Source organism: Onychostruthus taczanowskii, unplaced genomic scaffold, assembly GCF_017590055.1.
Source record: "Onychostruthus taczanowskii isolate IOZ18803 unplaced genomic scaffold, ASM1759005v1 scaffold19, whole genome shotgun sequence".
Lineage (NCBI taxonomy): Eukaryota > Metazoa > Chordata > Aves > Passeriformes > Passeridae > Onychostruthus > Onychostruthus taczanowskii.
This window is the reverse complement of record NW_024499128.1, coordinates 6,106,943-6,130,827: the sequence shown is the minus strand read 5'-3', so window position 1 is coordinate 6,130,827 and position 23,885 is coordinate 6,106,943. Positions and strand designations below refer to the sequence as shown.

At 39.7% G+C, this 23,885-nt stretch overlaps 2 protein-coding genes across 6 annotated transcripts in view; one reads left to right on the top strand and one right to left on the bottom strand.

Annotated features, from left to right (window-relative positions):
* Positions 1 to 14,380, bottom strand: part of IQCK (IQ motif containing K) — a 36,283-nt gene extending 21,903 nt beyond the window's left edge. The window contains exons 1-6 of the mRNA XM_041401585.1: positions 14,203 to 14,380; positions 12,870 to 12,943; positions 12,081 to 12,195; positions 10,657 to 10,754; positions 5,211 to 5,263; positions 5,019 to 5,096 (exon numbers count right to left, since the gene is read on the bottom strand). Of these exons, the coding sequence (XP_041257519.1) occupies positions 5,019 to 5,096; positions 5,211 to 5,263; positions 10,657 to 10,754; positions 12,081 to 12,195; positions 12,870 to 12,943; positions 14,203 to 14,380 (596 nt within the window). The remainder of the gene's footprint in view (positions 1 to 5,018; positions 5,097 to 5,210; positions 5,264 to 10,656; positions 10,755 to 12,080; positions 12,196 to 12,869; positions 12,944 to 14,202) is intronic.
* On the top strand, positions 14,298 to 23,706 carry KNOP1 (lysine rich nucleolar protein 1). 5 transcript variants are annotated; one of them, XM_041401720.1, is made up of 5 exons: positions 14,298 to 14,336; positions 15,321 to 16,677; positions 20,152 to 20,220; positions 20,694 to 20,771; positions 23,104 to 23,703. In XM_041401720.1, exons 2-5 carry the CDS (start codon positions 15,322 to 15,324, stop codon positions 23,413 to 23,415), a joined length of 1,815 nt encoding a protein of 604 aa, XP_041257654.1. In that variant the 5' UTR covers positions 14,298 to 14,336; position 15,321; the 3' UTR covers positions 23,416 to 23,703. The 5 variants fall into 5 exon arrangements, with proteins under 5 accessions (XP_041257654.1, XP_041257650.1, XP_041257651.1 ...); XM_041401716.1 differs by lacking the exon at positions 14,298 to 14,336 and adding an exon at positions 14,355 to 14,560 and having other exon boundaries at positions 23,104 to 23,706; XM_041401719.1 differs by lacking the exon at positions 14,298 to 14,336 and adding an exon at positions 14,451 to 14,815.
* Positions 23,707 to 23,885: the final 179 nt, after the last annotated feature.

Sequence of the window (23,885 nt, the reverse complement as noted above, 5' to 3'; positions counted from 1 at the left end):
AAAATCCTTACAATATACAAGAAAACATTTTAGTGCAGTATATGGAGAGTCCACTTTTGAAGGATTGTAAATGTAGGAATAACCAAATTTAAACTACTTAAAAGAGGAACTGCAACCAAGTAGACATCTTAAAGTGTGACTCTTGCTAGTTAGCAGGAATCTCAACTCCTCTATCATCTTGTCCATATAAAAGTTCCTTTATACTGTCAATAGTGAATTGAATTTAAAAATGTTATAAATACATTTGAGAATGCTATCAAAGTGACCATAGTGATAATATGCATTCAACTGCTAGACACATACCAACTATTTATATACTTGCTTATCTATTTATAATGAAGAAAAGACAAGACTGTGGAGCTAACATGAGAAAGTTGTTATGTGGGGAGGCAGTCATGTAACCAACAGGAGACTGAGGCAGAACAGGTGATTTGTAACCAGAATGTCAGAGGAATGAGAGAAATCACAGCAAGAAGTCTTTGTAATGAGAACATGCCAAAAAATAACAGAGCAAGAATCTTTTGCCTTCAGTTCTCTCTGAAAGTCACAGTGGATTTCTTGTCTCAATAGGCTCTCCTTGGGAGGACGTGCCCACTTCAATGCTCCAACTCAGCTCTCCTGTGCTTGCATACTTGCCACATGTTTTGGAAGTCACAGAGCATTGCCTCAGCTTTCTCTCTCGTAGGACCAATGTTTATGCAGTCTGTGAGAGTGTCTGTGGGCCTGGACTGAGGGAAACCAAACATGGACCTGTTCCAAAGGCCACTCATCTCAACGGGAAAATTCCCATCTATGTTTGTGTACTTTAGGTCAGACTTTGTATGCAGAAAACATGAAAAACTCCCCTTAGTGCTCCAACAGCAACATTAGGAAGATGTCACAAAGCACTTATAAGTTTTCAGTTTTCTCATTACCATTTTGACAACCTTTACATAAATTGAAACATTTTTAATGCATCAGATATTACAGCCATAACACCTTCAACCCCATAAAGCACCATTACAAAATATAAATATTTTACACAGAAAATTTCTGCAATCTTTCAACACACAGTTTTTAAGTAAAAAATTTCTCCTTTGTTAACCTGAAATCTGCCACATTACTTGAATGACAATTTTTACTTGGAAACACACAGAATAACATCCACAGGGATGTATTTGTTGGACTTCCTGTTATTACAATAAAATGTTATTTAAAGCTCAAATTATTAAAGAAAATTAAAGAACATATAAGGCAAACAAAGCATACTCCAAACATGGCTGGATTAGACACAAACCAATTGAATATAGCAGTGTGCAGAAAGCACAGCCTGTAGAAACTGGGCATATTATGGAAAGAAAAAAAATCAGTCACCCGTGCAAAATTACCCCTACTGGCCATCTGAGAGCTGACAATGAAGTCAACTGTAAAGGCAGCTGAGACCAGCAGACTTCACCCAATTAAAATATCTGGGGGAGGGAGAAAAAAAAATAATCAATGTATATATATGTGTATACAGACATTTGGCAAAAAGCCACTACTCCAAATTTAGTAGTCATTTATATCTTAGCTGCCCACTTCAGTAAAGCCATGATAAAGTTATTTTCTCTGTGTCTGTACACTTGTTTTGGTACACACAGATAGATTAAACCAGGAAATGTGTCCTTCTGAACTGGGTAGCCAGTAAATATCTCTAATAAAAAAGAAGAAAATGCAGATTAAAAAAAAATCTTGTGAATTATTTTTTATCTGAACATCAAAAGCCAGGAAATGCTTGTTCCTAACATAGGTGCATACACTATACACCACTCTCTCTCATTGGATGTAAGGTCCAGGGTTATGTTGAAGAATGCTATCATATTATTATATTTACATGACAGGCTTTTTTATATCACTGTTTTTCAGAGCAGGGGAACAGTGTTTTATTGATTTCTTCATATTTCTTCCATTAAAATGCTAAATAAGGTAGGGAAATTATGCTGCCATGTTACTCAGACTATCTATGCCAGAAAAGTAAAATTTCAGAGGGATCAGAGCATAATCAGAGCTCACTGACTTGCCCTGATTCAGTACACAGAGCTTGGTTACTTGCAACTGAGCTTCAGTGCTGTTCAACCAGAAACACCACTGGAAAATGCTGACAAAAGGCAACTGTGGTGCTCATTAGCATATTTATAGGATTACAAAACGTTCCCAGCTCTAATTCTGTTTCTTCCCTTCGTTCTTTCAGCAGCCTCAAATGGAGGAACAGGCACATCACTTTGTACCCCAGCAAGTGCCCACCAAACGTGTGCTGGTTTTGTGTTCAAATCCACTTTCCTGCCCTCTGAAAGGTGCAACTGTCCTTTAAGGCAACAGAAATGTCTGGCATGTGATATGGAGATTACCAGTCAGCACTGAAGCTGCTCCTTCTATTGCTTAGGAAATCTGCTTGGGGAATTGAAGGTTCCCAAGGGATGGAATATTTTGTCAGCACTACTGGTAACATGCAGAACTCAGTGGAAGACAAGGTACCTATACTAAGATGTCACAGCTATTATTACACTAAAGCTGGAAACAAATTCAAATTTTACAAGCTCCTTCACCTACAACATCTAGGTTTTAAAGGTACAAGGTTTGCCTTTAAAATTCTGAAAACTGATGCAGCATTTAGGTCTCCTTATTAGGGAAAAGTAGGCTGCAAGATCTCATTTAGAAATGCATTGCACAGAAAGTGAAGCTCATAAGACTGTGGCTTTGACAATTCTTTAAAAAAATTAAATTGAGCTTCAAAGAAGAAACTGGAGGCACTGGAGGGGAGCCAAAAAAGTCATACTCAAGTATGGAATATATTAAAAAAAGCTGGATCCCGGATAGAACAAAAACAATAGTCCTCTGGGGTTTTTTTGTTTTGGTGGTTTTTTTAAGCATTAAGACTGCTTGGCACTGATAAACCCATCTAAACAGTTGGGATAAGGATGCTTGCCATCAAAATTTGACCAGCACTTTTTAGTATATTGTCTCTTATATATTCTTGATCCTGTTTAAAAAAAATAAAACTCCTTTAAAAAAATAGAAATGGAAATTACAATAAAAAGCACAGAATCAATTACATTTCAAATGTGCTAGCTGGAAGGATATAACAATAAACTATTTATGGCATATCCAGGACATAATAATAGATTTTCTTTTTTTATTCTTATTTAATATTGCAGCCTTTCATTTTGCTCCAATAATATTTACTTCAGAAGCAGCATTTTTTAAATCATTAATTTTAAGATAAGATCACTAAAAGTAGTTATTTAATAGTAATTTTAATAATTATTATTTCAAGGGCCTACTTGTTTAGAGGATTTAAGATGAAGTGTATCAACTTAAGCAGGACTCTGACACTCCAGTGTCCTTGAGGAGCTGTCACTCCGTTATTTAGGAGCACCACCACTAACAGAAGCTATGAGTCATCCAGGCTGTGATTCCACTGTGTATTTCTCTCGTTGGCAAAGCTGACTTAAGCAGTTCCTGCCACCACCTCTCTATCTTAGCAGCTCATTTGTTCAATTCACCTTGCCCTGAGCCCTTCATTTTAATCCTTTGTTTATGCCAATACACAGGTTTGCCACTCTGCAAGATGAAGCAGACTGGAGAAATGATCTGTTTTCAATAGCTGTACAAACTCTCCTCACATTTTGGCAGAGAGATTCCTAACTCAGAGCAGGGCCCTGATCAGAATAATCCAGCATCCTACCAAACAGACAAGGTGGATCAGGGTGCCTACAAGCAGATTGGGGTGAGGTACAGGAGAGAGCAGGGAACATTTTGTTCAGCTTTACTTCCAAGAGAAATGTTTGTAAAACCGTGATCTCAAAGATTTTATCTTTGGTACAAACATCCATCCTCACAAACCAAAACGGCCAAGGGCTCTCTGTGTGCTTAAGCAATGGGTGCAACAACCAGGCTGCAGCTCACGTTCACTTTACAAAGCACAGCCTTAAATGCGCATCTTGTTGGCAAGAACTGTGTTTGACAGAGTGAAGCAGATGTGTCCCAGCAGAGGCAGGTTTGAACAGCAGCGCCAGGACAGCACGATGGCTGCAGGTACCAGAGCTGAGATGAAATGGGTCATTCTCCAAAGGGCTCTTGTACTCAGAAATGTCCAACACAGCTCTGACCACCTCTCAGGGAGTCAAAGTTAACCCTTTTGACACAATTGTCAGCTTATCCACAAAGACCTGTGATAAGGAGCTTTCCTCTTGCTCCATTGGTGTCTCAAGGTTCCAAGAGTTACATGTCAAGAATTCAAAGAAGTTCAATTTCCACTTATATCACATAACAAAGTAAATGTATCTACAAGGATATTAATCTCTGTTTTCACCAATTACCAATCCAGATTCCAGTTAAGTTTTCACATTGAAAATTTTCTTTAAAATCTGACCTCTGTTAGTTTCTTATTCTCTCACTGTGGACTAATCCTTTGCTTTTCTCACACAACAGCTATATTTTAAAGTAAATGCAGTCTCAAGGACAGTAGCATTTCTTTCAAAACTATTGTGCTGTTTGGTTCTAAGAAAATAACAAGGAATATATGATTGAGGCTGCCAAAAACAAGTGCTGATTTCTCAAAATCATAAATGTCTGCAGAAATGCATCCCGATGCTAAGAATTGTCACAGGTATTTCCAAAGCAGCTGCTTACAGTTAGAGAAGAATTTCTTCACTATACTCTCAAAGATTTCCACAAGAGAAAGCAGCACTGAAAAAACTGTTTTACTCCTTAGTATAAAGATGTTCATAATACTACCAGACCATTCAAATGTCCTTCATTCTACAATTAAAATGTTTAGGAATTCAAAATTAATTTATCTGCGAACAATTCTGGTACAAAATACCTTGTCAGTAATACACTAGCCAGTTAGAAACTGTCACATAGTTCTTTGTTGCACACAGTAAAGGGCATTTTTGAGGGCACAGTTGCAACATATTGAGGCTCTATTACTTTTTTGGGATAGAAGAGGCAAAAGAATAAAAGGAGAAAAAATTATTCTGAGTACTGCAATAACTTACTGGTCCTTTAGCCAGTCCTTAACAAAAGGAATGGAAAACAATTCTGTGAATGACTCATCTTTCCTCTTTGGATTCTTGCTAAAGAAAAAAGGAAAACAACTCATATTAATTTAAATTTCAGCTATTCAATTTGCAAATTAGTGCCTTGGAATCACTGAACATACTTAGTAGCAAAAAACATGATTAACTTACTTGTATAACCACTCAGTTAGAAAATCAGAGGGAATAAATTTGGTTCTTTTTTCCTAAAGACAGAAGACAGTTTCAAATTATTTATTATCTTTGGATTGGTCAGATGTTTAAAATAAATTGACTGTTTTTTATTAAATAAAATATACAGTGCATTACTCTGTCTACTCTTTATTGCTACTGCCAACAGTCAGCGGCTGAGCCAAAACTTTAGAAATTTTGTGGAATGATTTTAAGACAAACTATGAGTGAGAAAATTCTACATATATTATCTTGATGTTTACTGCAGTATATCTAGAACAAAGATCTCTGAATGGTGCTCTAAGTGGCAATGTCATTGTGAAGAAATTAACAGAACTCATTCATACATGAAAATATGTTGGAAATTCCTTGCCATTTTGTTTAAAGTTCTATTATCATACTCAAAATACTTCATTTCTTCCAAAAGACAGAAGGAACATTGATTGGATATTGTTTCCTCCTGCATGGAACCAGCTTGAAGATGCTGTGAATACCCAGAGGCAGAGTATTGTGTGGCTGCTCTGACCAAAGCATCTGCTGGGTGGTCAGGAAATGAAGGCAGAACCAAAGGAAGGCTTTTGTCTGTCCACAGCCACACAAACCATGGACATTACAGAGAACCAGGCAAAAAGTTCAAAACCTGGAGCTCCACAGCAAAACATTTGTACCCTTTGCTCCCAGTTCTCAATCTTAACCAACAAAGAGAATTTTGCAAAATGTTTTGCAGCAGGTTGTCCTTAGGGACTCGTGCAGCCAGTACCACAGAGCTTGCATTTTGATAAAGCCAGAATGGATCAGGAAATCCTTTTTTTTTAAGCATTTCCTCTGACATTCCATCTTGACAGATTGAATGTATAAATGATACAGGTGCTCATTCTGCTCATCACAAACCACAGTAACCATAATGTGCAGAATAGAACATGGAGTTCTGGATGGAATAACAGAGAGCTTGATCAGTGTCTTCAGAACCCCTCTGACAAGAGATGGATGCACACAGTCACAGTGAACCCTAAAAGACACTGAGCCCTGCAGCCCCAGGGCACGCAGTGCTTCATCACAATAGCAGCCACTGCTAAAAAAGCAAGCTGAGCTCCCATCCCAACACTCGCCCTGTCAAACAGGAGATTCAGCTGTAATAATTGCTTCTTAGGAAAACAATTCACACTGGTCAAAAGCTTTTGTGAAACTGCTTAATGTCACAAAAGAGGCTAAAGTCTTGTTTAAAATGGAAGAAGATACTACTACTACTTACTGAGGAAAGTACAATAAACATGTAATTGAAAATCTAATGCACGAAAAATGACTTCATTTTATGCATATCCTCAGATGTGAACAGAGAGGCAGGAAACATGTTCTACATAGTATAATTCTTTCAGTTCATGGTATATGTCATAATTTGGGGGTCAGACACAGGTGAAGTGGAAGAGGAACATCATGTGAGGTGCTGACTGCCCAGGGAAGAACACAGGGCAGTCACATAGCTGGGGATGACAAGTGTGAAGTTTAGTGCTGGACTGCAGGGCAGTCCTACAGCATACCCAGAAAAGCTTTTAATTTTCTAACAGAATCTTACCCTTGATAGAAATATAGTCTGATTCCAACAGAGGGGGAAAAAAACTTCAAAAAAAAAGCTTCAAAAAAGTAAAAAAAGAAACCAGAAGAACAGCAGATGAGATCATCATAAAACAATTACTAATCCTGAGCCATACATGTCTTTATTATCTGCTTTGTGAAAACCAAAGCTTTGGGGTTCAAGTAGGGCTCCATTAAGTGGTTGGCTGGGAAGGAACACAGTTCCTCATGCAATTTTTGCACTTATGCTGATACCAAATGCTGTTCCAATAAGCTCAACACCTAAACTTTAAGAGACCAATACCTTCACTGCAGAGCTTTCTGTGAGTCACTTCAAATGTCAAATGGACAAATCCTGACTTACACAGAATCTGTGAGCAAACAGCAGAGTCTGATTGTGACTGTACAGCTATTCTCAATCAGGATGAAAATGGGTCCCATTACTTAGGGAATTGTTTCAGAGAATAAGTTCTACACTTTGACAACAAAATTCAATTTAATCTAGCAGTTGTAATTTAATCTGTTTTAAGTAAATTGCTTTTCCTTTGCAATGAAAAAAAAAATGATCAGAACAGGGTTCTCAAAACAGCCATCACCAAAGGAATCAAATTCATCTTTTTTTATCCTTGTTAGAGGCAGTGAACTTAGCAGAGAGGAATTCAATCAAGCTGAATATTTTTTATTTTATTTTCTTTGCCAGGAAACAGTTTATTTTGCTAGTGAATTAAATCATTAGTTGCACAGCAGTCAACATTTATAAAGGGAAAAAATTACATAAATTGACCTGCCTTTGACACATTCCTCCTATGCTGCATGAATCCGGATAAAAAACAGGAAATATCTGTACAATGTGCATTGTTAACCTGCAGATGCGTTTATAAACTGTTTATATTCAGAATTCATTTTCCATTTTTCAGTTTAAATATGATGTGCTTGGTAATAATCATGAAAATATACTGGTGATCAGAAGATGGCAAAGTCATTAGGAAACCTTCTTCCATTCCCTTTCCCCGATCCATCATAATTTTAAATATATTCCATTACAGGGCCTGATACAGCTTCCTCCTTCTATGATAGCTAACTAGAAAGAAAAGTCAGAGTTATTCTAATAAAAACATTTATACATTGTTCAGTTTAATGCTGAAAAATGAATGCATTAGTCGGTTCTCATGGAAGGAAAGATTTAAGAAAATCATCTTTTCCCTGTAGGCATTTGACAGCAGATGGGATAAAACACAAGAGAACTTATGGTGGGGAAAAAAAAATCAGTGAGGGAATACATTGGGCAACCTAATAGGTTTCTTTCACCTCTAATTTAAAAATTAAGCTTCTGCAGACTGTTCTCATATTTATGTCAGTTTGAAGTCTGCACATACATCTAGCAGCTGGTGGTTTTTCTAGGCTTTAGCTTTTCGGATTTTTTGTATGCATCACATAATGCAAGAGAGCCTGTTTAAATTGTTGTGTTTCTTTACCACCTTTCAAAAAGATCTTTCCTACACAAATCCCTGCTTCCAACATAACCATTTCCCTTTCCTGACTTCCCCATGTGATTGTACAATTCTTCCTCTCCAGACATGGATGCACCTTCTCTGGTCTCTGAATTCCCCTGTTGGCCCCAGGATCTGACTTCCTTAATACAATTTCAATTGCCCAAAAGCTCTCCTATTTAACTTTTCCTTTTCTTCTCATTCATCTTAATTTCCTTTCAAAACATGAAAACCTTTAGTCCCTCTCATCAAAATCCCACTCTTCATTCTCTCTCACCATTCCCCCTCTCTTCTCCTGGGCTCTTTCACCACTGATTGCATCCAGTCTGAGTATTCCCCCCTTCCTTCCAGTGCTTCTTCCATTTATCTTCCACTGGTTTATTCTGTACCACTGCCCTTTTCAGGCTTTAGTGACCCATGTCTAGCCAGAATTCAAACCCAGTATACTTTTCTCATCCTTCATCATTTCTGCTGGCTTCACTACAATTAATCTTCTTCATGTCCTGTTGTCTCGTGAATCCCATGAATCTTTTGAATCTTTGTTGTCCTCTTATTTTTGTAAGCTATATTCCAATGTGTTTATCACAAGATCCTTTCTCCCTGTCCCTACTTTGGGTTTTTAAGGACTCAGCTTTTGAACCTAAAATTCAGTTCAAGTTATTTCATTAGCCATTTTAACCCAAAATATAGCAATTGGGTTTTTTTCCCTCCAAATCCATACGGAACAACACATTTCTTACCAAACTAAAGGATAACTAAAAATCACATATTTATGCCAAAAAATGAAACAGAATGTGCAAGTTCAAGCACCTGGACAACAATGGAAAAGAACATAAATATTCAATTATATAGCAAGCATAAAGAGCTATTGTTTCCTTAGTTATTGTTCAAAAGGAGGAAGAAATGAGGTCACAGTGGAAAACTATCACCTGACCTCAGCTTGCTTTCCTGAGCTTGGTTCCCCAGTAGCAGGGCATCTCTTCACATACATCAGCTTTCTATAAGCTGAACTCATTTTTATCAAGTTTCTAAACATTAGAAAAGAATTGCTTTTAGTAGTTTCTACAAAGCAGCACACAGACCCATATAAAATCCATTTTCAGCACACACACTTTCTAATACATATACCACTGAAGATCTGCAAAATATCTTAGATTAAAAATAGACAAAGTAACCTTAGGTTTATTCTGAATTTGAAACAGAAATATTTCTAAGAATTTCAATATTATTAAAATATCTTTGTATTTAAGTTTTATTGCCTTCAGAAATAGCTAACATCTACCAAAACTGTATTTTAAACCATTTGTAGGACTTGCCTTTCTCCTAAAGGATATATGCTTCCAAAAAAACCCCAAAAGAATCAATATAGATTTTATTAAAAGTGTGATGAATAATATATATGTTCAATCTGTTCTTGGCTAGGTAATGTAAATGTGATGGCAGGAATGACAGACACATATCATATAAATGAACCATTTTCCTATTTCACAGCTTATAGATATATATATATATATATATATACTTATATATATATACACACACCTGTAAATCCATCAGTTTATAGACACACAGAAATTTTGTGAAGACTGAAAAAAATTTGAAATAACTGGTATTAAATGTACAGGTTTGGATCTGAAATTCAAATTCCCATGGTTTGAGAAAACAGCAGAAAGGATGGGAATCCCCCCAGCTCCCAGTGCCTAAGCTATTGCTGGGGCTCTGCTAGGATGCAGTGATAAAATGAGGAATGTATTTATGCTTTATTTTGCACCAGTCCTAGTGGGTTTTTAAGCATTCCTTATAGACAATGAGGAATGTCTCTCTAGATGTACATTAAAAACAAATTTATAAAAACAATGTAGCAAACAATTATTTTTAAATCTGCATTTTTATAAGCTCATTCATGTCGGATACCCTGCCTTCCAGTTAAATAGAATTTACAAGAAAAACAAGCTAAAATAGAAAATTTATCTCTATTACAGTGCCAGACCAGCAAAAATAACTGAGTCACAAAGTAAAATTCAAGTTCTGTACATCACTCTCAAATGAGTGAAATGTATTAATGTGAAAGGAAGCCTGTTCCTCTAAAACACAACACTCTTTAGGCTAGATACAATCAGATATTTAAGGAGGATTTGTAGAGAACTAGAGATTGTCATAATGATCAAGTTCATGTAGAATGTAATCTGTTCTGAATTACTGGAGAAAATAACATTTAAAACCAGATTTAAAAAAAAACCCTGATATGTTATATCATATTATTGTGGATGGTTTTCTTGCAAAAGACCAAATTTAAAAAACACTGCCTGTGAAATAAAAGGCTGTAACTTCCTGCCAGTGATTTGAAATGAAAACTACAAACCAACCTCCAAACACTTCTCCTTCTCTGCTTCCTGCAGCAGTGCAGCCAGTCCTGGTAAGAGCACTGGGAAGATGAAAAACTCCAAGTATTCTCGAGGAGAACCTGAGCAAAACAGGACAGCCTTCACTTACAGCTAAGCACTTGGATTTCACAAAACCACCACCATTAGATATCTTAAAGTCAGTACCAGTCATTCTGTCAATACCATCACAGCTTGGACAAAGCAGATTCATTCCCTTCACAGACAGCCACTGGTCTGTCTTCGCTTCTCAACAAACACAACACAAACTTGGGTAAATTTCAAACTAAATGTGCACCAGCACTGCAGACTCAGTGTGCCTCTGAGATGTCAGACTCAGTTTTAAGTGAAGAAACTCAGGCACCAGAAGCAGTTTAGTCACAGAAGTGAAAAGCTCTGTGAATTAATTTACCCTGACAGGAAGAAATTAGCCTGTGCTGAACTCAGTGCTGCTGCAGTTAGACCACTTTGGTTTCTCATGCCCTTTACAATCTGTATTATCAGAGTTAGTCATAAAACTGAATTTCTAGACTGAGGAAAAACCAAAGGTTATATTTTAGTGGTGCTTTGATTTCTTTGTCATAATTGCTTCATACTTGCCAGATCCTTCAGAGATTTTAACCTGACTGCATGTATCCAAGCTTTCCCCTCTCAGAGGGCGGTCTGGGTTGGCACCTCTCCCCATTCAGGCAGTACTCAGGTTTTGGTCTGATCAGCAAAGCTTAAATCATACAAATGTTCTCTTCTGGCAACACAGCTGAAACACTGAATTTATGCTCAGCTTTATGCCTTTAATTGGTTCATATACTGCCAGAAAATGCTCATAATTGGGAGGACACTATTTATATAGCAGCCAAGGGTAACACTGCTTCTGACTTGCACCAGGAATTCCTAATAAGCAAGAATTAATAGAAGTGAAGACAAAATGAGGGGCTAAAATGCATAATAAAAACAGACTGCTGCTTGGTAAATTCATTATAAAGTATAGGAATTGATAAAAGTGGAAGAACAGAGCTGCTTCCATTTTTGTCTGTAAGATGGGAAAAGACAGTATTTTGACAGCAGTTTTCAAATTCAATTGTCTGCTTAGTCTATTGATCCTAGTTTTGCATTATTAAATCAGAGGAAGAAATGCCTGCCATTTCTGATTTAGGTGCCTAAATAAAAAGTCACTTATTCAGAAGAGCACAGAAGTACCTTAGCTAGTCAATGCTGGTGGTTTGTAATGCATAATTTGGTATTTCTTCCATTGACCAAGTGGCCAAGCTGGCTCCCTGTCTTCAAACCATGCAAATTCCACACAAGCAAAGGTGTTGCTGTTAATGCTCTAAATTAAATAAACTACAAATCCTTGCCATATGCAAGACAAATAATCACAGCAGGGTTCAAGATAATATACTCAGACTTACATTTTTTTGGATTAGGGGGTTCTCCAGGGGGAGCTTCCCCAAGTACAGATAGCAGATATTGGTCTGCAGGAGGAGAAAAAAGCTCTTCCATAGGAATTTCTGCTTCCAAAGGCACCTGCTCAAAAGAAATGTATTCTGTCTAAATACCCCAACAGACTAGACAAAAAATATACAAACCAATTCAACAGGAAGAAAATTATAGGGTCAGTTAAAAATTATGGAACTATAATTTCTAATTCAAATATTGTGTTATTTATGCATTTTCTGAATACTTGAAAATATAATAATTACACTTAAATAATAATGCACTTAAGTAATAATATAAAAAAACTACACTTCAAAAACTTCTGCAGTTTCCAGCACAGTAAAATCATCCAAACCTAACAGAAGGTACATTACTCCTTTTGACAGAATATGGTGAGATATCACAATTTAAAAAATATTTTATTCATTGCAGGAAATAGTAATTATTTGATAATTAATGCTGGTAGCATTTTCTGAATAGGTATTTTCCATTCAGAAACTTAAATATCTCTTTCACATTGTTGAGAAGACACTCACCTTTTAAAGAAAATAAACTTTTCTTGTTAGCATTACTCAAGTTGCTTTAAATACAAGCAATTATTTGGAATATTAGATTTGTTGGTTCAAGTAAGCTGTTTGAAAAATAATAGTTTTGTTTTCATTTTACAAATGAGTCTACCCTGTGGGTGCCTAATTTTCACATTTAGTTGTTTAAAATATTTTCAATCAATCTCTCTGCAGATTTTTTACTTGAACTGTACTCACTGATTCTTGTTTTGATTCAGGATCTTGTTTTGATTGAGGAACATCTGAAAATTGAGGCTGTTCCTCTTCATGCTCTAAAAGTTAAAAAAAAAAGTAAAACATTTACCAGGAGACCCGAAAAAATTATTTATTTTCCTCCTAAACCAACATTATTTTTAAAGGTATTTATTTAGGTTTGATAAAACAGAAGTTACTACACAATAAATATTTGTTTAACATGAAATCTAACGTTTTAAAACAAGCAAGAACTTTAGACACTCTTGTCATATCCTCTCTTGAGCTTTAAGTCAAGTGCAAGGCTCTCACTGACAAATGAACACTTATTGGGAAAAAGGTACCAAAATAAACCAAAATAATAGTTCAAAATATTGCAACATAAGTAAAATGTACATGCTTGCACTGAATTAACCATTGTTTTTACTAGTAGACAATCCACTTTTCATAGTGGATTCCACTATAAGCCATTAAATCCCACAGACATTGTTAAGTATTACTGTCTCCACATAAAAAAATAAAATAAAATAAAATAAAGTAATATAAAATAAAATAAAATCCTGATGAACTAAAAGCTGTACATGACCCTCAAGGATTACTGACTCAGGCTGAGACAAACACAGGCCCAAGACAAGGAACTCGCTGAGGGCACCCCCAGGTCCCACAGCAGGTGCAGCTCCACCATCGCAGCGGGGATTAATGGCACCACCAAACCCAGGGGTGCTGCAGGTGCTTGGCTTAGAATAACCAGCCCTACTCCCACCCGAAAATGGCCATTTTAGTGCAAAACGCCTGCTTTGGGCATTATGAAGTACTGAAGGAAGTTCTCCTGTGGGAACTGCAGAGCTGCAGCGCGGGTCCCTCAGCTTTGCAATCTCAGTGTTCTCGGACTGTGGGAGAAGCCCAGGGGCCCTGAGCACAGATGTTCTGTGTTCATTTAACCTTTCTAAGCACTGACATTCTCCTCTCCGCCTTCCCCAGGCAGTTCCCGAGCCGTTACAGGATAACCTCGGGGCGCAGGGGGCAGCTCGGAGGCCCTGCCGCGCCCGCAGCGGCCTGGCTGCGGCACCAGCGCACACAGAGCGCGTCTGCCGGCAGCGCACGGCGGTAACAGCACCGTAAGGCCCACGAGCAGAGCCGCTCGGGGCCCTGCTGCCGGAGGGGATCGGGGCGGCTTCGGGCACTCCGTGGGGCGGGCGGGAGAGGAGCGGGCGGCCCAGGCCGGGGCTGGCCGGGCAGCGGGCAAGGGCAGCCTGAAGGGCCCCGAGGGGCCGGGGAGGCAGCGCGGGAGCCCTGCCCGGGGGGCTCGGAGCGGAGCCGGGGCTGGCCGGGCTCCCACCTGAGCCGTGCCCGCCATCCGCCATGGCCGCGGCCCGCGCGTTGCCGCGGCAACGGCTCCGGCAGCGCCCGCGCGGGGCGGGCACGGCGCGATCCCTTCCGGGGCGGCGGCGGCGCTGCACGTGGCCGCGGGAGGTGAGCGCCTCACGGCACAGGGACCGGCACGGCCCGGCAGGCATAGGGAACGGCACAGGGACCGGCACGGCCCGGCAGGCATAGGGAATGGCACAGGGACCGACCGGCACAGGGACCGGCACGGCCTCGGCTCGGCACGGCACGGGATGCGGGGGCGGCGGGGCCGTGCCGGAGCCCGGAGCGGGGCGGGCCTCGGGCTGCCTCCCCCTCCCCGGGTGCAGGCGGTGGGTGGGCGCCGTGGGCCCGGACAGACAGCCTGAGGGGGGCTGTGCTGGCCTTGGGGCTCTTTCCGGGCTTCAACAGCCTCGGCGTTATTATTGTAAATAAGCCTCAGTGATAGTGTTATAAATCATAGTAGGGATAATTGGGTTTCTCGGCAAGTGGGTGCTAAAGGCTTCTCTGTTGTAATCAATTCGTAAGTGTCCTGAGAAATAAAAGGAAAGCAAGGATAAGAAATCACCGCTAGAAGCAAATTTAAGGTAATGATGCAGGTGCCTGGGAAGGGTCGTGTAGTGCTGAGTGGACAGTAAAGCGGTGTGAAGTTCAGTGAAAAGTCACAGGTATCTGGAAGAATAATTGTATTTCTATATACACACGGATATGTTTTGTTGTTTAGAAAAGATTTTTGGAGGGTAGGTGTTTCTGTGAAAACTTTATGGTCTGCTGCTGTGAAACAGACAAATAGAGCCTTGGAAACTAAGACAAGGTACACTAAACAACACAACAAAAAGAATGACCCCGACAGACAAATAGAGCCTTGGAAACTAAGACAAGTACACTAAACAACATGACAAAAAGAATGACCCCAGTAAACAGTATTTTCCCTATGTGTCTGTGTGTCAGTGTGTTCTGGTTCCCCATCATGGAAAGCAGACTGGAATTAAAAAGAGTCAGGGACAATGGGAGATCAGGAATGGTTTCAGAATAAAGTAGGACCAAGTAGATTAGGAAGCAGTTCGCTAAAATCTTCATATCCTTTTTTAGAATGATGATAAAGAAAAAGAGAAAAGACATTCATGAGGAGCCTGTACAGAAGAAGAAGAAGGTGAAGACTGTCATTAACATTGAGGAAGATGTTAAAACTGTCATTAAAACTAAGGACAATGGCCAACTCAAGGAAAAAACTAAGACAAGGAAAAAGGAGAATTTAAAAGATGAATGCTTACACAAATTTCAACCAAAGAATAATAAGAAAAACAAGAAGAAAGTTGACTCTGAGTTATTCAGAGAAGATCATTTAGAAAGCTTTGTAAATATAAAAGGTCATCTGGATTTACAACTTCAGAAAGAACCAGAGGAACAAATTAAAATATTCAAAAAGAAGAAAAAAAAATTCCAGTGTCATTTCTCCTTGGAGAATAATGAGAGTAGTGACGTGGAGCTTTCAAATCATCGCACAGACGGTACTAAGAAAAATGAATTCTCCTTTAAAAAAAAGAGAAAGCATACTGGTTTGGATTTGGAATTGGATGGTGAGGTAACAAAGAAAAAAAAGAAGAAATGCAGATTTTCATTACAGGACATTCAGGACACTGAACAAAGGCAATATGCAAAAGTCTGTAATAACACCCACAAATACACTTCACAAAAAGCAGTTTTTATGGGTGAAGACTGTAACACAGGTAATGCCCAGGATGGTGGGGAGAGTTGTGTAAGAAAGAAGAAAAATAAAAAGAAAGATAAGTCAGGCTGCTTTTTACCACTGGCAGATAATGAGAACAACATGCATCCAGCTCCTGGTAGCCCCTCTGCATTAAATGACTTCAGAAAAAGGAAGAAACATAATTCCTGGGAGTTTACATGGACAAGCAGAGAGGAAGAGGACAAAATTAAGAACTTTGGGCATACCAAAGAGAGGAAGAAGAAGAAAAAAAAAGCTATTTATTCCTCAACCTGTGCAGATAAGCCAAACTGCAGTCGCAGCATTCCTGATAAGCATCTCCCAGCACAGCAAGAAGGTGAGCTTGAGGAAGAAGAGCTGTATGGAAAGAAACACATGAAGAATTTCAAGGATAATAAGGAAGTCAGTAAGAAGAAAAAGAAGATTAAGAAAAAGGAGAAGGAAGCAACATACTCGTCAGGAGTTTCTTTAAACAAATACAGTGCTTCTAAAAGCCAAAAAGTACTGCTGGGAAGCAATAAGAAGAACAAAGAGAGTGAAATGGAGCGAGCTCAGTGTGTTACAGGGGACGCTGTAGATGGGACAGTATGCAGTAATAATCCTGAACTGTGTGACAGAAAAAGGAAAAAAAGGGAAAAAGTACCACCACAGGACTTGGCTGAAGAACCAGGTTCAAAAGCAGATGCAAAAACCATCAAGACAGAGTCGGCATGGAGTGAGGTAAGTTGGGGAGAGGAGGGCAGCTTTGCCCCTGCCTGCTCAGGAATTGAAAGCCTTTGGGGCAGTTCCCTGCTCTGCAGGCTGCTCTGCCTGCCGGTGACACTGAGGTGTGGGGGAGCAGGATCATAGCATGTCTTAGCTCACAGGAGCTGGAAGGGACCCACAGGGAGCAGCAAGCCCAGCTCCTCAGTGAAGGGCCCGTGCAGGGATCAAACCCCAGCTGAGCTGATGCTGTGACACCTGGGAAGCACTGATGCCTGCTGCTGTCATCACACAGTGTTTCAGTTGTGAAAATGTAAATATTACAGCTAGCAGCAAGTATTGGCCCAAAACAGAGTGGGTTTGTACAGGCATAAATGCTCAGTTGCTCTTAGCAAAGTGGCAGCACTCTTCATAAAGCAGGAGTTAAATACTGTGTCATTTACCCTGAGCAGGTGGCAACCCTGGCAGCAGGAGTTAATCTAATTGTTAGACTTTCCTCAAGCTTTGCTGCTGTCACTGCTGGAATTATGTAATGTTAGAAACAAAGGGGAAAGTTAGCCAAAACCTGTTGACTAATTCCAGCAAAACTTCAGAGAAAATCCTAGGAATCCTAAGTGTAGACTGGGCTAAAGAGTATTGAAATATAAATTCTGATAGAAAGATACTAAAGACCTAAACACACAGTTTTAATTAAAACAATAAATCTATGCAAGAGAATAAATAGGTGTAAGAACTGTGTGAATTGTAACTGAAGTAACTGGGATTTTATCCTGACTGACTGGTCAGGAAATCCCACCCCAGAGTCTTGCAGTAGTTGCCATTTCTGAGGTAAAAAGAATATGGGGAGGAACTGATGAAATATTTGAAATACAGACATTTTTTCTGTATCTGATCAAAGTTATGTTTTAAAGCTAAGGGTGCCAAAAGTTAGTACCTACATGCTCAACTTCTGTTAGGAATTAAGATGTGAGATGCTCAGAAAATCAGTAGGTATCCATGTGCATTTTTGGCTGCTTAAACTTAACTTTGAAACCAGCACATTGCAAGTTCCTAGGAGGTTGTTTTTATTTCTGTAGGTAATGGGAAGCTGCACTCCAGTTGCTTTCTATCAAGAGTTTTGAATGCTTGGCTTATTTAAATGTCAAGCACTAGTTAAGAAGGTATCACTGAAGATTTTTGCAAGTTAAGGTTGGAGCAGACCATAATATGAGCTGCCTCTCAAGCTCACTTCGTGGTGTGCTTTGCTTTGTCATGCACTCAGATGCAGTTTCCTCAAGTTGTATGGAAGCCTGGCAGCTGCCTGGTGTCTAGTGCTAATAATTAAATTTAGATTCGTGTGGAGACCCAGATACAGGCTTTTTTCACAGGGGTTTGTGAGGGGAGTGTGTATGCTTATCAGTCATGAGGTGAGCAGATGTTTGGGGCTTTCAAGCTGGATTTCTCCTTTTGACCTTTCAAAAGGACAAGGTGGTTTTATTGCTGGATATATTTTCTAATTAAATTGGCATTGCCTTCTTGAGATTGTTGGACATTATTTGGATTTTGCAGCTGCTTACATTGTGTAGAGGTAAGATAAGCCCTACAATGACACGTGAACTTTCATGACCAGTTAATATGGAAACCACAGCAAATACCTTGCAGACTGCTGAGGAGAAGGGAGTAGGGTGATGCATGTTTTGCTCCTCTTTCCCATAGGCAGCTCCTTTAATAATAAAAAAACTACTCAAAAGAAAATCTGAAGATTGAGAGGTCTGGGTTTATCAGTTCTAGTGATTTCTAGTTCCTGCCAGGCAAAAGACACTGCACTAATAAATGGCTGATAAGGTGGTCTTGCATTTAACTGTGCCACAGTCCTGAAGTGTTTTAATCTACAGCATGTCACACGAGGCTCTGCATGCCTTGAAAAATCCTCTGTTGGGCTTGCCCTGCAAGTAAAAGAGCAAATTTTAAAGACAGTGTGGAATGATACCTACTTAATATCAGTGCTTGGTGTTTTTCTCATGGGATGCCTTTGCAGTCAGCTGGGGCAGTGAGGAGGATGAGACTCAGTTTACTGCTTTGATGTTGTTTGCCAGCAGACAGCATAACCCTACCACGTGTGGATGTGCTCCTTTTCCATGAAGGTGGAGGAAGCTTGGCACACCTCCATGGGGTAGTTTTTTCCACTCAGTAGCCCTCAGCAGGTCTGCACCGTGCTGGGGATGAGCAGGGACAGGGCTGCTCCCTCCTGCCAGATAAAAAGAAAAAAATATGCTGCAGATGTTTGCAGAGTCCTGTCAGGACAGTTTACCTGCTTGTTTTAGTAGATCTGAAAAGACAGTACCAGGCCATCTAGAAGTAAATTGGGGGTTGTTTTTGGTTTCTTCTTTTCTTCCAAGAGCACGAGCTCTCCTTCCTGCAGACAGTGTTCTCGCATTTTTAATGGTGCATGTACTTGTGTGTGTGAAAGCAGTGTATAAAAGGTAGCTTTGGAAAAGGAGGTAAATCACTGATAGCTTTTAATATAACTGAAGCCTCAAAAAGGTAACAGCAGGTTCTGCTGACAGAAGTATGTTACAAATCTTTTCCTTGTCGTTTCCCTGGCTGTTTCATGCTTGGTTTATTGTCTTAGCTGTATCAATAGATCTTCCCTTTGGCCACTTTTTCCAGGCTGGTCTCAAGCTTATGGCTCTCATTTACCACTATCCTGGAATTACTACTTACTCTGTTGTACTGAATGCCCAAAAAGCTTCTCCTGATTGCAAATTTGGAAGAGAAGGGCTGGGGCAGTGGTTTAGGCAGGTCAGTCACTGGGAGCAGAAGCTGCAGAGGGGCTGCACTTTGTGGAGATGTGATCATGATCTGGGTGTGTGTGGGCTCTGCCCAGATTTGCCTCCTGCCATCCATAACATCCATTCTTTCTGGAGCTGCTCTGTCTCTTCCATCAGCTCCCTGTTCCTTGCTCTCAAAAGTGGAATAATGTGCTGCTGGCTGCCATTGAGGGGACAGTTCCTGTGTGAGTCCTGCCTCTCCCTGTGCTCCTGGGACCATCATCCACAAGGAGCACAGTGCAGCTGCCTCTTGATTAGTTTTTGTTCATTTGTTTCAGAGAGACCTTTAGTTATTTTATCTCCAATTTTTATTTTTTTCAACTTTCACTGTCTCTGTGCCTTTCTTCAAGTATGAATTTAAGCTTTTACAAAATGGTTTAATTGGAAATTACTCTGCCTGCAAACATCACTGTGCCTGCCAGTGTTGTTGGCAGGTCCCTATTAATGTGTAAATCTACAAATCATTTATCTTTATTAAAAGAAAAAAAATCTCTGTGAGGTTTTTCCATAGGAATACACAGATTTAATTGGTGTTTTCATCTTAGAGCAAATTATTTCTTCTTGCCCCTGAATAGTACTACTGATTGCTTACTTTTTTAATTACTTTTGTGGTAAGAGCTGTGTAAATTCTAATTAATCAGAATGGATAAAAATAATCATAAAGCTTTTTCCTGTTTTACAGGAACATCTAGATGGTGTAATTATTGTGAAGGAAAAGAAAGGAAACTGTGATGAAATTAACATAGACAAGGTATGCTTTGTCCTAACTGGGTAGGATCTAAAGCAAGTCAGCATTTAACATATGCATAGGAATTGATGATAGAAAAAAAAAAAACCTGCTTTGTTGCTTATCTATGCCTGGATTTCCCTAAATAAAGCTCTGCTTAAAATGTGCTTTATGTGTGGGTTAAGTCCAAAATGTACAGTCAGTGTCAGAACTGAGTAACTTACTAAGTTAAAGACACATTTTTTTGCCTCTCATCAATGTTGGCAGTTAGAAAATGAGACTTACTTGATACAGCAAACCACTCATTTAACATACACTAAAAAATTACAGTTCTGTTGAGTGTGTGAAAGGATCCCATGCACCTTTTAATTATCCTTGCAAAATTCTGAAGATAACTGTTTTGTTTTTCACTTATTATTTCATTGTGAGTGAATTGTCTGTCATTAACACACTGGACACAGAGTCTTATGCTGCATGTGTAATTTTCTGCACACCAGGTGAGGCGGCAGGCCCTGCAAGAAGAAATTGACAGAGAATCTGGCAAAACCAAGGCTTTCAGTTCCAAAGTGGGACAGGTGATGTATGAGTTCAGACCTCAGCCTGATGGAAATACTGTGTCCCAGGGCAGGTTCCTGTAAAAACCACTGTGCTCTTTTCTGTATGTGGCTCATGAAGAACAGTGTTCCTTCTGAGAGCAGATTTCAGGCCATGCTATAGAACAAGTTGGTGCAGTGCCAAGGGTCTGAACTCCTTGCCATTGCACAGTGCTCTAATTCCCATTGTCAGTCCTCAAAAGCAACATTTTCTCTGGTGCCTCTGGAGAATGAGCCATCAAAAATTGCTACAGAAGCATTTTCTGCTTACTATGAAACACAAGTAATTTTTGGGCTATGGATGCAGCAGTCACTGAAGTGTATCTGATTTCTTACCTGCCAAGACTTTGCACACATTCAGCAACAGGGACACCCATGGAAAGGTAAAGGGGGTGGCAACTGTTGACACGTGTGTAATGTTTAGAGTCAGTTCTCTCGTGGCTTCTGCATCCTCCCTCCACCTCTTTGGAAGATGATTTCTGATTCTTTGCTTTTGCATCCTTCTCATACTGGCTCCTCCTGACAGATTCACAGTAAGGTCGTGGAAGTTTGCTGCAGTGTTTTGCCAGGGCTAAGAAGGTTGAGGTGGAGAGAAAGCTTTGCTAGTAATTCAGGCTTCTGTTGTTTTGCAGGACTGCCAGAATACCTAGAAAGCTGGAATATGCCTCAAACAAATGCCAGAGACAATTCCTGTTGATCTAACGTAGTGGGAGGGAGTCTGCATAGCTCTGGAACTGCAACTGTCTAATAGTCTCTGGAGTCATTGAGAAAATGACATCCTTGGCAGGAGATCTCAGTTCTTTGGCACTGATCTGTCTCTGTTTAGTAGTGTGCAGAAGAATAGAAGCTGTGAAAACTAATTCATCAGCTCCACAAAGTGAGCTGGAAGTGCTTCAGCAGAAGCTGTGTGTAGTGGCTGCCAACAGCTCACTTAAAAACAGAGTTTTGACAAGCCATAATTATATTTGCATCTGTGCAGATGTCTCCCATTGCAAAGGGAGGACTTACATTTATTTATTTGTGTTGTGTGTGTATCTGGATGTGTGCATGTGTCTGTGTCACAGACTGGGCTTGTGCAGCAGCTTGCAAGGTCAAAAGGCTGAAGTATTATGGGTTTCTTTCTTTCATACCAGGTACTGAGGCCTGTGATAGTGAATGATACTCCAGCCTTGCATTTTTTTACCTTAAAAACCCCTGCTGTGGCTTGCCTGCAGTTGTGTAGCATGCTGTGTGTCATGCTGGCTGGCTGCTGGAGAATGACTGTTTCATGCAAGCTGCAACTGTTCTGTTGGAAAGATTTCAGGCTGACATAAACATACCACTGAATTCACATTTTTTTCCTTTGATGTAGCCAGCTTAGTCTGTTTAATTAATAATCAGACATTCTGCCATTTAGTACCATGCCCAGTTTTAAAGAAAAAATTCTGGGTAAATCCTGCCAAAAATATTTATAAGTGACTGCATAGCTATAGCTCAGGAGTCAAATACACCCTTGAATAAAGAAGCCTGTTCTTAGGTAAGCCAAAAGTTCATGAACTCTGTAAATCCTATGGTGTATCTGGGGTTTTCTACAAACAGCTGAAATCTCATTTTAGCTGGATATTGCCTCCTCAGAAAGGGGCCAGAATCTGCAGACAGAAGAAAAATCCTGAAGGGGTGAAGTAGTCCAGAGAGTGCAATTAAATGCAGATACAGTGAATACAAAGAACACAGCAAACTGCAAGGGAGGAGGGGAGGCTTTAAGAGAGCTAGACTTGGTCCTGTGGGATAGGGGAGGCCCTCTGGTTGTGCACCCTTGCAATATTAGTTGTAATCAGTGGGATGAGAATGCAAATATTACCTAAAGCTTGGAAGCCAGATTGAACAGTGTCCACAAGTAACAAAACACTGCTGAAAACAGCAGCTCCCTAACTAGGCAGTGGGAGAATGAAAGGATAACCCTACAAAGTGACAGTGAAAGAGGATTAAGTCTGAGTTTTCTTAGAATAAGAGATGCTGTCTGGCTCTTGGAGCTGGGTAAAGAGAGAGCAGAAAGCCAAGACTCCTAAGGACAGAGGGAAAGGAGATTCTCCAAGGGCATTAAGCCCTGGCTGCAGGTGACATGGCTGAAGTGCTGGTGAAGGTGCACTCAGGCACAGCCAGGTCAGTCTGTTACCACTTCCCTGGACAGGTATGGCCATGGAATAACAACAGCTTCCCAGCTCTGTCCCCCTGTCAGCCTTCTGTGTTCTGTTCTCATGGGACACAGCCAGAAATTGTCTCCCTTGGTCCTGGTATTTCTTAATTTTAGTGTTAACTTTGTTTTGCCTCACAGGCTACGGAGCTTGGACAGTGGAGTACAGCTACTTTTAAAAGTTCTGCAGAACAAATGAAGTTTTTTAGACTGTTGGGTGGTTTTAAAAAAGATTCTGTGCCTATGCAAAATCCCTCAGCAACTACAAACAAACCAAACATGGCTCTGAACCAGGAAGAGCAGGAGAAGTTACAGCAGGCTCTGAAGATGGAGTTTGATAAAGCAATGGACTTGAAGCAACACAGAGGAATTGGTCTTGGATTTCAGCCTAATGCCAACAAAAAAATATACATAGACAAATATTCATCTAGATCTATAAAATTTGAAGATTAAAACTCAGAAGTAAAGAGTATGAAATTTCATTTTGCTTTCTACATCTTTTTACTTGAAATAAAACAACAAAATGCTGAAGAAATTTTGTTTATGAAGTACTTGCATTACAAGTTTTCACCTGTTTCCACCAATGGAGCTGGGTCCTCACTTCATCCAAACAGTAAGTTTTTGAAACCGTTGTCATGTTCTGCAAGGCAAGAGACAGCCTCCTTCAGAGACTGAAGATGTGTGCCATGCCTGCAATTAGTTAAAATTCAGTATTTTTTTTAAATGTTGATTTAATAAACTTACTTTTATCTATATCATAAGTGATTCAAAAGGATTTTATTGTTCTGTAAAATCTTCACATTTTTTACACTCAGTGGTACAAAATGATGGTGCTTTACTTTGAAGACACACTAGTGGTGTGCCCTCAGAGTGATGAGGGCAGACTTTTAACTCAGAAAGTAATTCTTAAAAATCTAACTTGT